Consider the following 16,625-nt stretch of genomic DNA (forward strand, 5'->3'; position numbering starts at 1 on the left):
CTAGTATTACAATTCAGTCATCTTATAGACAACTTAGAGTGTCTTTCAACAATAACTTCTAATTTTTAGTTAGACTTGTTTAAAGAAACAGGAAACAAAAGAAAGCGAAAAAACTACTGTTAAATCTGTTTGTATTGTCTTGTTTTTCTTTTTCTTTTTTTTTTTCTTTTCTCTTTTCTTTCTTCTTTTCATTTCTTTGTTGAGTTTCTTAATAGTTGATTATTGTACGTAATTTTGATTCAAAGCTGTGTGCATATGCTGCTGTACATTTAACCTAACCAGACCAGTAAAGCCACTTAGAAGACATTTCATATATACATTATAGACACATACAGGTATCATATTAGCAATACCATGACTAGCAAAATAATCAATATCATATCTCAAAATGCAAAGGGATTAAACTCCCCACAGAAAAGATCGATAGCACTGCTAGATTTCCATAAAAAAAAGGGAGATATACTTTTCCTCCAAGAGACCCATTTCAGGAGGAAAAATGAACCTAAATACTTAGGGACAAGATACACCCAACACTTCCATAGCTCAGCAGATTCTAAAAGATGTGGGGTTAGTATACTAATACATAGAGATATACCCTTTAAACATATACAAACCACGTCGGACACTGAAGGCAGATTTCTAGGGGTGTTTGGCCTCCTTTATGGAAGTCCAGTAACCTTGATAAATATATACGCACCAAATATGCGGCAATTACCATTCTTTAAGAAAATCTTTGATAAGATTGTAGACTTCTCTAGGGGAGTAACCTTCCTGGGAGGAGATATGAACCTGGCACTAGACCCCAGCATGGATAACTCATACACCACAAATAGAACCTCAAAACATGTAACTAAATACTTGGGGAAATTAATGAGAGACTATAACTTATATGATGTTTGGAGGTTTATAAATCCTCATAAAAGGGATTACACATTCTTTTCGTCACCGCATCATACATATAGTCGGATAGATTATATCATGACCAATCAATGTGGTTTAACAACTATACGGACCTCAAAAATCTCACACACAGTATGGTCAGACCACTCCGCTGTGATAACGCAAATACAGTGGCCTGATACCCCGATACACCCCTTTATATGGAGGCTTGACGACTCCATACTCAACACGCCCAATCACGCAGAGAAACTAGTCAACTCTTTGAAAGAATACTTTACGATTAATACACAAACAGATACTGATCCGTACATAGTCTGGGAGGCGCATAAATGCTACATGAGAGGTGAATTCATTAAAATCAAATCACAAATGAAGAAAAAAGCCAGGCAGCAATATGTAGACCTCTCAAACACTCTCTCTCACGTAGAGTATACACATAAACAAGACCCACAGAACGAGGAGGTTCTTAAAGAATTACAAAGCACTAGAGAGGCCCTTCGAGATATTTTAACTAAGGAACACAATCTTATGGCGATAAAACTTAAACAGCGTTATTACTATGAAAGCAATAGAAGTGGTAAATTGCTAGCACGGGCATTGAAATTGAAAAAGCTCAAAACATATATCCATGAGCTGGTTACACCAGATAAACATAAAGTGAAAACAACACCAGATATCCTTACTCAATTCGAGAAATACTACTCAAACTTATATAACATAGCGGACAAAGATAACCATAGAACACCCCCACTAAATATGTTGTCATACTTAGAAAGTTGCCAATTACCTCGATTGTCAACAGACCAAGCCAAAGAATTAGAAAAACCATTAACATCAGAAGAGATATCATTGGCCATTACTAACTTAAATTCGGGGAAAAGCCCTGGACCCGATGGCTACACTGTCCAATATTATAAAAAATTCTCTACTATATTAATCCCACATTTACAGACAATTTTTAATCAAACATCAGAGACCTCGCCTCTCCCATCTAGTATGCTAGAAGCGCACATTACAGTGCTCCCGAAACCTGGGAAACCTTCTACTACCCCAGCTAACTTTAGGCCCATCTCCTTATTAAATGTAGATGTGAAAATCTATGCAAAGGTATTGGCAACGAGACTCAATAGATACCTGCCGGAATTAATACACGTAAATCAGGCCGGATTCGTGCCTCGTAGAGAGGCACGAGATAACACAGTAAAAATGATAAACCTCATGGAATATGTCCAAAGAGAAAAAATCCCCACAATCTTCTTAGGAATCGATGCCGAGAAGGCCTTCGATAGGCTTAATTGGTCTTTTTTACGACACTCTCTAATCAGATTCGGACTAGGGCCTCTTATGATAGATAAGATTTTTGCATTATACTCCAGCCCCTCAGCTAAGGTTAGACTGAACGACTCTTTATCGAAAGCTATCCCTATTAAAAATGGAACCAGACAGGGATGTCCCCTATCCCCCCTGCTTTTTGTGCTGGCCATGGAGGTACTAGCTTGCAAAATACGACATAACACAGCCATTGAGGGTATTAAGATTAAAAATACACACTATAAATTATCGTTGTATGCAGATGACCTTATGCTGACAATAACTAACCCATTGACATCCCTTAAAGCACTACAGAAAGAATTCGACCTATATAGCTCATACTCCCACTTTAAAATCAATACAACTAAATCAGAGGTCCTAGGAACAACAGTGCCTGAAACGATATTAGAACAAATCAGCAACCAATTTCAGTTCTCCATTCAGAGAAACTCATTGAAATATTTAGGAATACTTGTAGCAAAAACTAGAGAAGACCTTTTTACACTAAATTATATGAAATTGTTAAAAGAACTACAAATAGAGTTACAGGGATGGAGAAGCAAACACCTCTCTTGGCTTGGTAGAATTCATGCTTTTAAGATGTCATTTCTGCCGAGAATACTATACATTTTTCAGACGGTCCCCATTCCACTTACAAAATCTTACCTAAATAAGCTCCAGAACCATGTTAACACATTCATATGGCAGAACAAAATACCTAGGGTATCAAAGAAGGTTATATACAGAGATAGACATAACGGGGGCTTGAGCGTGCCTAACCTAACATATTACAAACAAGCATCTATTATGAATAGAATAATAGACTGGAGTAAACACTTGGGAGATAAAGAATGGGTAATACTAGAACACGAGTTAGCACAGTCACCAAGTTTGAGCGGTCAATGCTGGCTACGCAAACCGCAAAGGAATATTAGTAATACAGCTACAAGTATAACAATAGAAACATTCGAAGTGTGGGACACATTACTAAAAAACAAACGGGATATATCATCTGTTCCATCTCCACTAACTCCTTTACTATCTAACACAGACTCCCCAGTAAGCTACAACATAGTGGAAGGCAATAGCATGAACCTGCAGTGTTGTATACCCACATATTCAGTCTTAAATAATGGCAAGATGCTATCAAAAAAAGAAATAGTGGACAAACAAATATTCAGCAGTCAAAACTGGTATGAATACCTACAACTCTCACATTATATTACCCATAACAAGAATAGGACGGACCTTACTAGGCAGCTCACCACATTTGAATCCATATGTTACACAACAGACCTGTCAAAGAAGGGGTTGTCACACTCGTATAGATTACTATTAACGAGACACTCACAGCAATTGCCAGCATATACTAAGGTATGGGAGGATGAGTTGAATATATCGTTAACACCGAGCGAGTGGCAGGTAATCTTCCATCAAATGGGAAAAGCTCCATCTTCTATGAATATCACAGAGACAAATATGAAACTACTCACTAGATGGTACCTAACCCCTACACGATTATCTAATATATTCCCAAATACCAGCAAACTTTGCTGGAGAGGATGTGGTCAGGAAGGGAATCTCTCACATATATGGTGGAGCTGTCCGCTCTTAGGAACTTATTGGAGTGAAGTACGTGTAGAAATAGGGAAGGTGATATCAACTCACTTATCCAACGACCCAGCTATATTTTTGTTTAACAAGGTCCCTAAAATAAAATGTAAATTAAGGCTAATGTTATTATATATCATGTTAAGTTGTGCTAAACAGGTAATCCCAAAGCTATGGAAAAATACACGAACCCCTACAGTACAAGAATGGAGGGAACAAGTCTCGAGATTACTATCTCTGGAAAAATACCATTACCAACAAACCAATCGTATGGAAGAATACCATTCTATACTATTCCTTTGGGAGGAATACTTAGGGCCGCTGAAAAAGAAAAAGAGTATGTAACTGAATACACTAGATATCCACAGATATTCACAGGGCACAGATACAAAGGGATATGAGTATAGGAATAGAAGTAGTCTACTTTGGTAGGAACACAACAAAGCGAGTGGCAGACAACAACAAGAAATAATGTGGCAGCAGCACTTTCATTCTTGATTTTTTAAATGTCGGTCCCTATATGTACTGTTATCTCTTCTCATTGTTAAAATATGTAACCAAGGGACAACAAGCATGGAACGATCTTCGTCTCTATATGTACTAGCTTTGAATGTATTATACTGTTTGATTATATTTGTTGTAAACCAAATAAAAATTCAAAAAAAAAAAAAAAAAAAAAAAAAAATTTAAAGTGACAGTAACGGTTTTATTTTAAAACGTTTTTTGTACTTTGTTATCAAGTTTATGCCTGTTTAACATGTCTGAACTACCAGATAGACTGTGTTCTGAATGTGGGGAAGCCAGAATTCCTATTCATTTAAATAAATGTGATTTATGTGACAATGACAATGATGCCCAAGATGATTCCTCAAGTGAGGGGAGTAAGCATGGTACTGCATCATTCCCTCCTTCGTCTACACGAGTCTTGCCCACTCAGGAGGCCCCTAGTACATCTAGCGCGCCAATACTCCTTACTATGCAACAATTAACGGCTGTAATGGATAATTCTGTCAAAAACATTTTAGCCAAAATGAACACTTATCAGCGTAAGCGCGACTGCTCTGTTTTAGATACTGAAGAGCATGACGACGCTGATAATAATATTTCTGAAGGGCCCCTAACCCAGTCTGATGGGGCCAGGGAGGTTTTGTCTGAGGGAGAAATTACTGATTCAGGGAACATTTCTCAACAAGCTGAACCTGATGTGATTACATTTAAATTTAAGTTGGAACATCTCCGCATTCTGCTTAAGGAGGTATTATCCACTCTGGATGATTGTGACAAGTTGGTCATCCCAGAGAAACTATGTAAAATGGACAAGTTCCTAGAGGTGCCGGGGCTCCCAGAAGCTTTTCCTATACCCAAGCGGGTGGCGGACATTGTTAATAAAGAATGGGAAAGGCCCGGTATTCCTTTCGTCCCTCCCCCCATATTTAAAAAATTGTTTCCTATGGTCGACCCCAGAAAGGACTTATGGCAGACAGTTCCCAAGGTCGAGGGAGCGGTTTCCACTTTAAACAAACGCACCACTATACCCATAGAGGATAGTTGTGCTTTCAAAGATCCTATGGATAAAAAATTAGAAGGTTTGCTTAAAAAGATGTTTGTTCAGCAGGGTTACCTTCTACAACCAATTTCATGCATTGTCCCTGTCGCTACAGCCGCATGTTTCTGGTTCGATGAGCTGATAAAGGCGGTCGATAGTGATTCTCCTCCTTATGAGGAGATTATGGACAGAATCAATGCTCTCAAATTGGCTAATTCTTTCACCCTAGACGCCACTTTGCAATTGGCTAGGTTAGCGGCTAAGAATTCTGGGTTTGCTATTGTGGCGCGCAGAGCGCTTTGGTTGAAATCTTGGTCGGCTGATGCGTCTTCCAAGAACAAGCTACTTAACATTCCTTTCAAGGGGAAAACGCTGTTTGGCCCTGACTTGAAAGAGATTATCTCTGATATCACTGGGGGTAAGGGCCACGCCCTTCCTCAGGATCGGCCTTTCAAGGCAAAAAATAAAACCTAATTTTCGTCCCTTTCGTAGAAACGGACCAGCCCAAAGTGCTACGTCCTCTAAGCAAGAGGGTAATACTTCTCAAGCCAAGCCAGCTTGGAGACCAATGCAAGGCTGGAACAAGGGAAAGCAGGCCAAGAAACCTGCCACTGCTACCAAGACAGCATGAAATGTTGGCCCCCGATCCGGGACCGGATCTGGTGGGGGGCAGACTCTCTCTCTTCGCTCAGGCTTGGGCAAGAGATGTTCTGGATCCTTGGGCGCTAGAAATAGTCTCCCAAGGTTATCTTCTGGAATTCAAGGGACTTCCCCCAAGGGGGAGGTTCCACAGGTCTCAGTTGTCTTCAGACCACATAAAAAGACAGGCATTCTTACATTGTGTAGAAGACCTGTTAAAAATGGGAGTGATTCATCCTGTTCCATTAAGAGAACAAGGGATGGGGTTCTACTCCAATCTGTTCATAGTTCCCAAAAAAGAGGGAACGTTCAGACCAATCTTAGATCTCAAGATCTTAAACAAGTTTCTCAAGGTTCCATCGTTCAAGATGGAAACCATTCGAACTATTCTTCCTTCCATCCAGGAAGGTCAATTCATGACCACGGTGGATTTAAAGGATGCGTATCTACATATTCCTATCCACAAGGAACATCATCGGTTCCTAAGGTTCGCTTTCCTGGACAAGCATTACCAGTTCGTGGCGCTTCCTTTCGGATTAGCCACTGCTCCAAGGATTTTCACAAAGGTACTAGGGTCCCTTCTAGCTGTGCTAAGACCAAGGGGCATTTCTGTAGTACCTTACTTGGACGACATTCTGATTCAAGCGTCGTCCCTTCCTCAAGCAAAGGCTCACACGGACATTGTCCTGGCCTTTCTCAGATCTCACGGATGGAAAGTGAACGTGGAAAAGAGTTCTCTATCTCCGTCAACAAGGGTTCCCTTCTTGGGAACAATAATAGACTCCTTAGAAATGAGGATTTTTCTGACAGAGGCCAGAAAAACAAAACTTCTAGACTCTTGTCGGATACTTCATTCCGTTCCTCTTCCTTCCATAGCTCAGTGCATGGAAGTGATCGGGTTGATGGTAGCGGCAATGGACATAGTTCCTTTTGCGCGCATTCATCTAAGACCATTACAACTGTGCATGCTCAGTCAGTGGAATGGGGACTATACAGACTTGTCTCCGAAGATACAAGTAAATCAGAGGACCAGAGACTCACTCCGTTGGTGGCTGTCCCTGGACAACCTGTCACAAGGGATGACATTCCGCAGACCAGAGTGGGTCATTGTCACGACCGACGCCAGTCTGATGGGCTGGGGCGCGGTCTGGGGATCCCTGAAAGCTCAGGGTCTTTGGTCTCGGGAAGAATCTCTTCTACCGATAAATATTCTGGAACTGAGAGCGATATTCAATGCTCTCAAGGCTTGGCCTCAGCTAGCGAGGGCCAAGTTCATACGGTTTCAATCAGACAACATGACAACTGTTGCGTACATCAACCATCAGGGGGGAACAAGGAGTTCCCTAGCGATGGAAGAAGTGACCAAAATCATTCTATGGGCGGAGTCTCACTCCTGCCACCTGTCTGCTATCCACATCCCAGGAGTGGAAAATTGGGAAGCGGATTTTCTGAGTCGTCAGACATTACATCCGGGGGAGTGGGAACTCCATCCGGAAATCTTTGCCCAAGTCACTCAGCTGTGGGGCATTCCAGACATGGATCTGATGGCCTCTCGTCAGAACTTCAAAGTTCCTTGCTACGGGTCCAGATCCAGGGATCCCAAGGCGGCTCTAGTGGATGCACTAGTAGCACCTTGGACCTTCAAACTAGCTTATGTGTTCCCGCCGTTTCCTCTCATCCCCAGGCTGGTAGCCAGGATCAATCAGGAGAGGGCGTCGGTGATCTTGATAGCTCCTGCGTGGCCACGCAGGACTTGGTATGCAGATCTGGTGAATATGTCATCGGCTCCACCTTGGAAGCTACCTTTGAGACGAGACCTGCTTGTTCAGGGTCCGTTCGAACATCCGAATCTGGTTTCACTCCAGCTGACTGCTTGGAGATTGAACGCTTGATCTTATCGAAGCGAGGGTTCTCAGATTCTGTTATCGATACTCTTGTTCAGGTCAGAAAGCCTGTAACTAGAAAGATTTACCACAAAATTTGGAAAAAATATATCTGTTGGTGTGAATCTAAAGTATTCCCTTGGGACAAGGTTAAGATTCCTAAGATTTTATCCTTCCTTCAAGAAGGATTGGAAAAAGGATTATCTGCAAGTTCCCTGAAGGGACAGATTTCTGCCTTGTCTGTGTTACTTCACAAAAAGCTGGCAGCTGTGCCAGATGTTCAAGCTTTTGTTCAGGCTCTGGTTAGAATTAAGCCTGTTTACAAACCTTTGACTCCTCCTTGGAGTCTCAATTTAGTTCTTTCAGTTCTTCAGGGGGTTCCGTTTGAACCCTTACATTCCGTTGATATTAAGTTATTATCTTGGAAAGTTTTGTTTTTGGTTGCAATTTCTTCTGCTAGAAGAGTTTCAGAATTATCTGCTCTGCAGTGTTCTCCTCCTTATCTGGTGTTCCATGCAGATAAGGTGGTTTTACGTACTAAACCTGGTTTTCTTCCAAAATTTGTTTCTAACAAAAACATTAACCAGGAGATTATCGTACCTTCTCTGTGTCCGAAACCAGTTTCAAAGAAGGAACATTTGTTGCACAATTTGGATGTTGTTCGCGCTCTAAAATTCTATTTAGATGCTACAAAGGATTTTAGACAAACATCTTCCTTGTTTGTTGTTTATTCCGGTAAAAGGAGAGGTCAAAAAGCAACTTCTACCTCTCTCTCTTTTTGGATTAAAAGCATCATCAGATTGGCTTACGAGACTGCCGGACGGCAGCCTCCCGAAAGAATCACAGCTCATTCCACTAGGGCTGTGGCTTCCACATGGGCCTTCAAGAACGAGGCTTCTGTTGATCAGATATGTAGGGCAGCGACTTGGTCTTCACTGCACACTTTTACCAAATTTTACAAGTTTGATACTTTTGCTTCTTCTGAGGCTATTTTTGGGAGAAAGGTTTTGCAAGCCGTGGTGCCTTCCATTTAGGTGACCTGATTTGCTCCCTCCCTTCATCCGTGTCCTAAAGCTTTGGTATTGGTTCCCACAAGTAAGGATGACGCCGTGGACTGGACACACCTATGTTGGAGAAAACAGAATTTATGTTTACCTGATAAATTACTTTCTCCAACGGTGTGTCCGGTCCACGGCCCGCCCTGGTTTTTTTTAATCAGGTCTGATATTTTATTTTCTTTAACTACAGTCACCACGGTACCATATGGTTTCTCCTATGCTAATATTCCTCCTTAACGTCGGTCGAATGACTGGGGTAGGCGGAGCCTAGGAGGGATCATGTGACCAGCTTTGCTGGGCTCTTTGCCATTTCCTGTTGGGGAAGAGAATATCCCACAAGTAAGGATGACGCCGTGGACCGGACACACCGTTGGAGAAAGTAATTTATCAGGTAAACATAAATTCTGTTTTTATGCCCATGATATTCCACAATATTTTCATGTAATGAGTAATATGTTTTTTTATCTCCTTATATCAACTGTAATATAATTCACTTCTGTCTATTAATCTTCTTTATCTACCATTGGATATAGGTGACACACCTGGCAACACAAAGAACTCCACCCACTGCACTGCCTGCTCCTGCAACAAAGATCAATGTCTGTGCAGATTTAATCCTCTCTCTGTCCCCATTCACAAAGATCAACAGGATAATAGTTCAGTGACCAGTGGCCTCATCAATCTGGACATGCCTAACACCACCCTACCACTCATGCCTGGTTTAAAGGGGCATGACCCTTCTTTGGCTTCTTTCTCAGTGGCAGATCTGGGGGTTTTAAGTCTTCCTGAATTCTTGGCACCTCCCTCCCTTCTTTGTTCAACTTCTCATCCCCCATGACCCCCTCCCCTCCATACATACATTTGTAAGGTCGAAGATTTCTCCTAGGCTGGGATGTCTGCAAATTTATGGTGGGAACGTCTCTCTTTAGCTACATTTTGCGGCTGTGAGCATCCACCTACATCAGTCCCTTGTGTGCCTCTCAACTCTAATATAATGAAGGCCAAGTTAACTTCCTCAGGATACATTGCATATCTGTGCCAGGAAGGGCATACTGGAGCATTTATTGTTGAAGCTTCCTCACCCATATCTGCAGTACTCTTGAAGGGCTGTCACCATTTACTGACATGGAAGCACTTGGTGAACATTTCTGTTTTGTACTCTGAACACAATAAATCCTATTTAGTTTTAGAATATTGATATAACTCCTTTTTTCCCTTGACAATCCAGCTGGTTATCAGCTCTGCTGTGGAGCCAGGACTACCAGAATAAGACACCGAACTTATGTACGTTCCTGTAACTCTGTGAGAGCATTGAAGTAAAAGAAGCAGCAAATGGGTGTGCTGAGCTAGATAGCTTATTTTTGAAGGAGCTTGTCTTCCGAGAAAGTATTATAAATCCTTTTTTCTTTTTTTCCATTGGCCCATTTTGATTTTTTTTTTTCCTCCTGAAGCTGAACATTCCCTGCTGTGTTTCTAAACAGCAACCAAAACATGTTACTACTTTATTTATTAAAATTGATTTTGTCAGAAATGTCTTTTTCCTTTCTCACCATTCACCTATATTTATTTAATGAAAGCAAATTCTCTAAAATATGCATGGTCACTACAATTTCTGCATGACTTCAGAAACAAAACTGTTTATGAATAAACAGTTGCTGTATATTTTATGTCATGGTTTGTATTTGAAAAAAAAAGTTTTATGAGAAATGCTTTGTCGTGAAGCAAATTTAAGTTTTTTTTGTATACAAAGACTACAAGACTTACTAGACAGGGCTGAAAATTTCTACTAATCACTGATAAGTATGGAATTACAGTGGGCTGGTAAAAAATATGGCTTTTTTTCCCCTTTTGTTAACAAAGTGTTCTTTTTCCACCCTTTATATACTGTATATATAAGTACCCTGCTAATGGACTGCACTCTGAGTACACTAGGCATATTTCCCAAAGCATGAAATACAATGGGTGCACATCTAATGGCTATGATTGGGCTAGATTACGTGGAGCGCTATTTTAACATGCACCCATAAAGGGTCAAATTTGCCTGTTTGCAGGCGCACGTTAAATAACCAGCCATTACAAGTCAGACCTCTGGTTAATGAAAAAAATGTACTCCAATTGCCACCCCAAATAAAGTGGACAGTTCTTCAAACTAAAATAAAAAAAAATGAGCATCTTTATTTATTTTTATTAAAAACTGCATGAAGCTGTTATAAGGGGTTAAAGTGAGGGGATGTGAACTGTGAAAGTGCTTTTACATTGAGGTCAATGGGGACTGTGTTTATACTTTGAATATATAGTATATGCTTATATACATATATATTTGTGTAAATATGTGTATATACACATATAAACACATAAATATATATGTATATACATACAGTTGTATGCAAAAGTTTAGGCATCCCTGACAATTTCCATGATTTTCATTTATAAATAATTGGGTGTTTGGATCAGCAATTTCATTTTGATCTATCAAATAATTTAAGGACACAGTAATATTTCAGTAGTGAAATGAGGTTTATTGGATTAACAGAAAATGTGCAATATGCATCAAAACAAAATTAGACAGGTACATAAATTTGGGCACCCTTGTCATTTTGTTGATTTGAATACCTGTAACTACCTAGCACTGATTAATTGGAACATACAATTGGTGAGAACGATGGTGAGAATGGTCAAAAACAGCCCACAGACCACCTCTAAAGACCTACAACATCATCTTGCTGCAGAAGGTGTCACTGTGCATCATTCAACTATTCAGCGCAGTTTTCACAAGGAGAAGCTGTATGGGAGAGTGATGCGGAAGAAGCCTTTCTGCACACACGCCACAAACAGAGTCAACTGAGGTATGCAAACGCACATTTGGACAAGCCAGCTTCATTTTGGAAGAAGGTGCTGTGGACTGATGAAACAGATTGAGTTATTTGGTCATAACAAGAGGCGTTAAGCATGGTGGCAAAAGAACACAGCGTTCCAAGACAAACACTTGCTACCCACAGTAAAATTTGGTGGGTGTTCCATCATACTGTGGGGCTGTGTGGCCAGTGCCGGTACTGGGAATCTTGTTAAATTTGAGGGTTGCATGGATTCCACTCAATATCAGCAGATACTTGAGAATAATGTTGAGGAATCAGTCACAGTCAAGTTGAAGTTACGCCGGGCTGGATATTTCAAAAGACAATGACCCAAAACACTGCTCAAAAGCTACTCTGGCATTTATGCAGAGGAACAAGTACAATGTTCTGGAATGGCCATCCCAGTCCCTGAATATCATTTAAAATGTGTGGGGTGATTTGAAGCGGGCTGTCCATGCTTGGCAACCATCAAACCTAACTGAACTGGAGATGTTTTGCAAGGAGAAATGGTCTGAAATACCTTCATCCAGAACCAGACACTCATTGCAGGCTATAGGAAGCGTCTAGAGGCTGTTATTTCTGCTAAAGGAGGTTCTACTAAATATTGATGCAATATTTCTGTTGTGGAGCTCAAATTTATCCACCCGTCTAATTTCGTTTGGATGCATATTGCACATTTTCTGTTAATCCAATAAACCTAATTTCACTACTGAAATATGTCCTTCAGTTATATGATATATCAAAATTAAATTGCTGATCCAAATACCCAATTATTTCTAAATAAAAATCATGGAAATTGTCAGGGGTGCCTAAACTTTTGCATACAACTGTATATATTTTTATTTTGCTGGCCAACGTTGTGCGAATTCCCCACTGCGCTGCGCTAGGTGCTTTGCCGTTTCTGACAGCATGAGAACGAGGCTCCCATTGGAGCCTATGGAAACGCGGTTTTGTGAGCCCAAGGATTCCAGGCAATTTACGTGCGCTGGTATTACTGAGTGGATCGCAAACATCGCTCTTGTGAAAATGCAATATTGCACTCCACTCGTAATCTAGGCCAGTGTGTGTAAATCCCTCTAGCAATTTAACACAAATATACAAAAATTATAAAAAGATTATTTACAGCTATTGGCTAAGAAGTTATATGTGCAAGTACCCTTTCATGGTCCCTCCAGCTGGCTTTTACAAACTCACAGCACTGGGTACTCACAAACACTTACAACAGATGCATGTGCCCTCTTGGATACTGATGTCTGTTCTGTTATTTTGTGCTCTTCAAGGTATAAGTTAGAAGCTCTTCTATTTTATAAATGTCCTAGCAAACAGACAGGATTAAGAGGAAAGTTTAGTGTTTTACTTTAATCAGATTTTAAAAGAAATGAGCAAATAAGCATATAGTGTCAATAACTAAAAGCTACGCCAGTCTATATACAGTATAAAGTCACATGAACACAAAGAAATCTATGCATCATGGTCAGCATTTCGCCAAAGGGTAAGAATGTAGAGAGGCTAAAAAATGGCTACAAAAATGTGGGCCTATAATAAGGAGTTAATACAATTCAACACATTCTTAATGAACTGCAAATCATAGTACCATACGGTTAAAAATGGCTAAAAAAAATGCAAACCTATAAAAACTGGTTAATACCATATGTCATTTATCGTATAAACTACTTGTCTGCATTTTTGTAGCCATTTTGACCACGTGGTACTCTACTTTGTGATTCAGTAAAGGGATATGAAACAATGTTTTTTTAGTAAAAAAATAAATATATGTTAAATCAAGGTAAACGTAAAGACATTGTGTTAAAAACAACAACTTGTTTTCAATGAACACTTAGAAATTCTCACTGTAGCCACTGCCTTTTGTGAAATAAGGGAGCTACCATTATAAAATAAGTTCTACAGTTACATTATTGTGTGGCCAAAAATCTGAGCGTGGACTAGAAACGGACTGGAGCTAGTGCAGGTGTCTTCTAGCATTCACTTCAAAGCTTGTGTTACTCTCTTTGCCTTCCTGTAGAGCTGTGATAGAAAGTAATGGACTCTGCACAAATGAAGTTAAAAATGATGAATAAAACACATTGCAATGGTTTCTATTAAGTATAAGCCACTACTTAGTTCTTTTTTATTAAAATGAAACAGACCGTTTTATATCTTTTTAATAATGTTAAGCATTACGTTACAATAGCTATGCTATTATTGATGTTGAAACTATTTCTTTCATAAGCTGGTGAGAGTCCACAGGCCATTACTCCTGGAATTCAACTCCTGTCCACCAGTAGAAGGCAAAGATTCCCAAAGCTCTAAGAGCACTTAATCTGTCCCACCTCTCTGGTATTGCAGTCTTTTCTTTGCCTTCACAGGAGGAAGGTAAAGAATTGAGGTGCTCAAAATTCTTTGTTGAGAGCGGTTCTCCTACCTATTATCCTCCTCAAAGATCTATCTACAAGGAGATTGAAGTGTATGGAGTTCTTGGCAGTGACAGAAATACTCAGAGTGAGGAGTTAGTCACTAGCCTGCCACAGGTGTTGTGGGGACCAGTCCCCTTAGCCTTCTCCTGTTGAGTTATCGTTGTACTCAAAATTCATATGCTCAGCTGTTACGTTTACAGCACTGGATGGGCTCTCTACCTGAAGCTGTCTTTTCTGCAGCCAGTATTCAAGGTAGAGTGGGTTCTTCTGAGGTAAGTGCAGCCATTTCATGCAGTCACATAGCCCACAGGATATTAGTTTGAAATTTTGTAGTATATCAAAGCTAGCGATCATGTAATGTTGCAAGATATTTACCACCATATTCTTAGACAGTTTTATATGACGCAATAGTCTAATTTACATATTGTGAGACTTGAATTTTATTGTACTGTTTGTGTTATATTTGTTGTGCACTTTGAATTTGTTATCACTTTAGCATGCTTCTTTCTGAATTATGTGCGTGCTGGGTTACTGCTTTTTGATTAGCATACGTATGCAGGCATCAGTAGATGTAGCACACGTCGGTTTTTGGGCATGCGAGCTGAGTCTGCCAGCATTTCACTCTTGACAATATATATCTGTGTGCATTGTAAAAGCGTGCTTTGGTTTGAGAGCTGCTAGCGCTCGTTAACTTTGGGGTTTTCATAATTAAGTCTTAGTGTGTTCTCGATTCTTTTGCACACTCACTGTCATCAGACATTTTCTGGCAGTTTATTAATGCTTCAGTTTTATCTTTCAACTGCCACTCTATTCCCACCACTTTAAGTTTTGCATACTGAGGCAAAGCGTTTTCTATTCATTCCTGTGTCCTCTGCTATCTTCAATACCTGTCATCTTCACATCAAGTGCTAAGATTTTTATTTCTATTAACTAGAAAAAAATCTCATTATTCACAATGAGGGTTTTTCTGACAATTTCTCCTGTATACTGGGACTTTAATCTTAAAGCCCAGTTTACACATTGCAACATCATTATGTTACTGTTGTATTTTATACTAATTTGCACACTTGGTGATTCTGTATCTACTTATTGTGTTAGTCTGTTTATTTCATTCTGAATTTTTCCTCCCACTATTTTACATTATCCTTTAGAGCAGCGGTCACCAACCAGTGGTCCGTGAGAAGTTGTTGGTATTAATACCCTCTGATGGTGTCACCTCCGTCGCGCCACAACTCCCTACAGTGCCTGGCTGGACATCAGTGAAAACCGATGGAGGAGTTAAATTACAATCTCCTACGCACTTTGCGTAGTACTGCGCAACTTGCATAGCTAGATTGTATTTTAAACTCCTCCCGCCCGGCGCACTGCTCAGAGGAAGATGCTTCCATTCTAAAGCCAGCAGAGGTTTGTATAGTCTTGGCTTGAAATAGTGGAATTAAAGTATATAAAGAAAGAAAATCTTTAAAAAAAATACTCTCTTATATTTAATTTATTTTCTTCCCTCTACCTGTCCCTTTGTAGTAGTTTTCCTAATTCCTTCAGATGGACTTACATCACTTCCTTCCCTCCTCCTTCCCTCCATCTTCTTTTTTTTTATTAATTATTTTTCATTCTAATAATTTTCCCTCGCACAAAGCCATTCCACCTGAATTCCAGTAATTGCCATCCAGCAGATCAGCCATATCCCACCAGTATTATAGTAATTGCCAGTAACATCAGTCGTGGTTAGCTCACATCCATATTGAGAGCTTTCTGATATAAACTTAAACGGACATGAAACCCAAATTTTTTCTTTCATGATTTAGAAAGAGAATGCATTTTTAAACATCTTTCTAATTTACTTCTATTATCTAATTTGTTTTATTCTCTTGATATTCTTTGCTGAAAAGCATATCTAGATATGCTCAGTAGCTGCTGATTGGTTGCTGCACATAGAAGCCTTGTGGGATTGGCTCACCAATGTGCATTGCTTTTTCTTCAACTAAGGATATCTAAAAAATGAAGCAAACGACGTCCTAACACTGAATAAAGGTTCCTTTAAATGACGTCATCCAAGATGGCGTCCCTTGAATTCCGATTGGCTGATAGGATTCTATCAGCCAATCGGAATTAAGGTAGGAAAAGTCCTATTGGCTGATTGGATCAGCCAATAGGATTGAAGTTCAATCCTATTGGCTGATTAGATCAGCCAATAGGATTGAGCTCGCATTCAATCAGCCAATAGAATGTGAGCTCAATCCTATATTGGCTGATCCAATCAGCCAATAGGATTTTTCCTACCTTAATTCCGATAGGATTCTATCAGCCAATCGGAATTCAAGGGACACCATCTTGGATGACGTCATTTAAAGGAACCTTCATTTAGTGTTAGGACGTCGTTTGAAGAGGATGGCTCCGCATCGGCTGGA

At 39.9% G+C, this 16,625-nt stretch overlaps 1 protein-coding gene across 1 annotated transcript in view; it reads left to right on the top strand.

The window, feature by feature from the left end:
* Positions 1 to 10,479, top strand: part of LOC128647245 (mesoderm induction early response protein 3) — a 268,112-nt gene extending 257,633 nt beyond the window's left edge. The window contains exon 13 of the mRNA XM_053700036.1: positions 9,482 to 10,479. Coding sequence (XP_053556011.1) covers positions 9,482 to 9,786 — 305 coding nt within the window. The 3' untranslated portion in view covers positions 9,787 to 10,479. The remainder of the gene's footprint in view (positions 1 to 9,481) is intronic.
* The last annotated feature ends 6,146 nt before the right edge of the window (positions 10,480 to 16,625 follow it).

The sequence above is a fragment of the Bombina bombina genome, chromosome 2 (assembly GCF_027579735.1).
Source record: "Bombina bombina isolate aBomBom1 chromosome 2, aBomBom1.pri, whole genome shotgun sequence".
In the NCBI taxonomy this organism is placed as follows: Eukaryota; Metazoa; Chordata; class Amphibia; order Anura; family Bombinatoridae; genus Bombina; species Bombina bombina.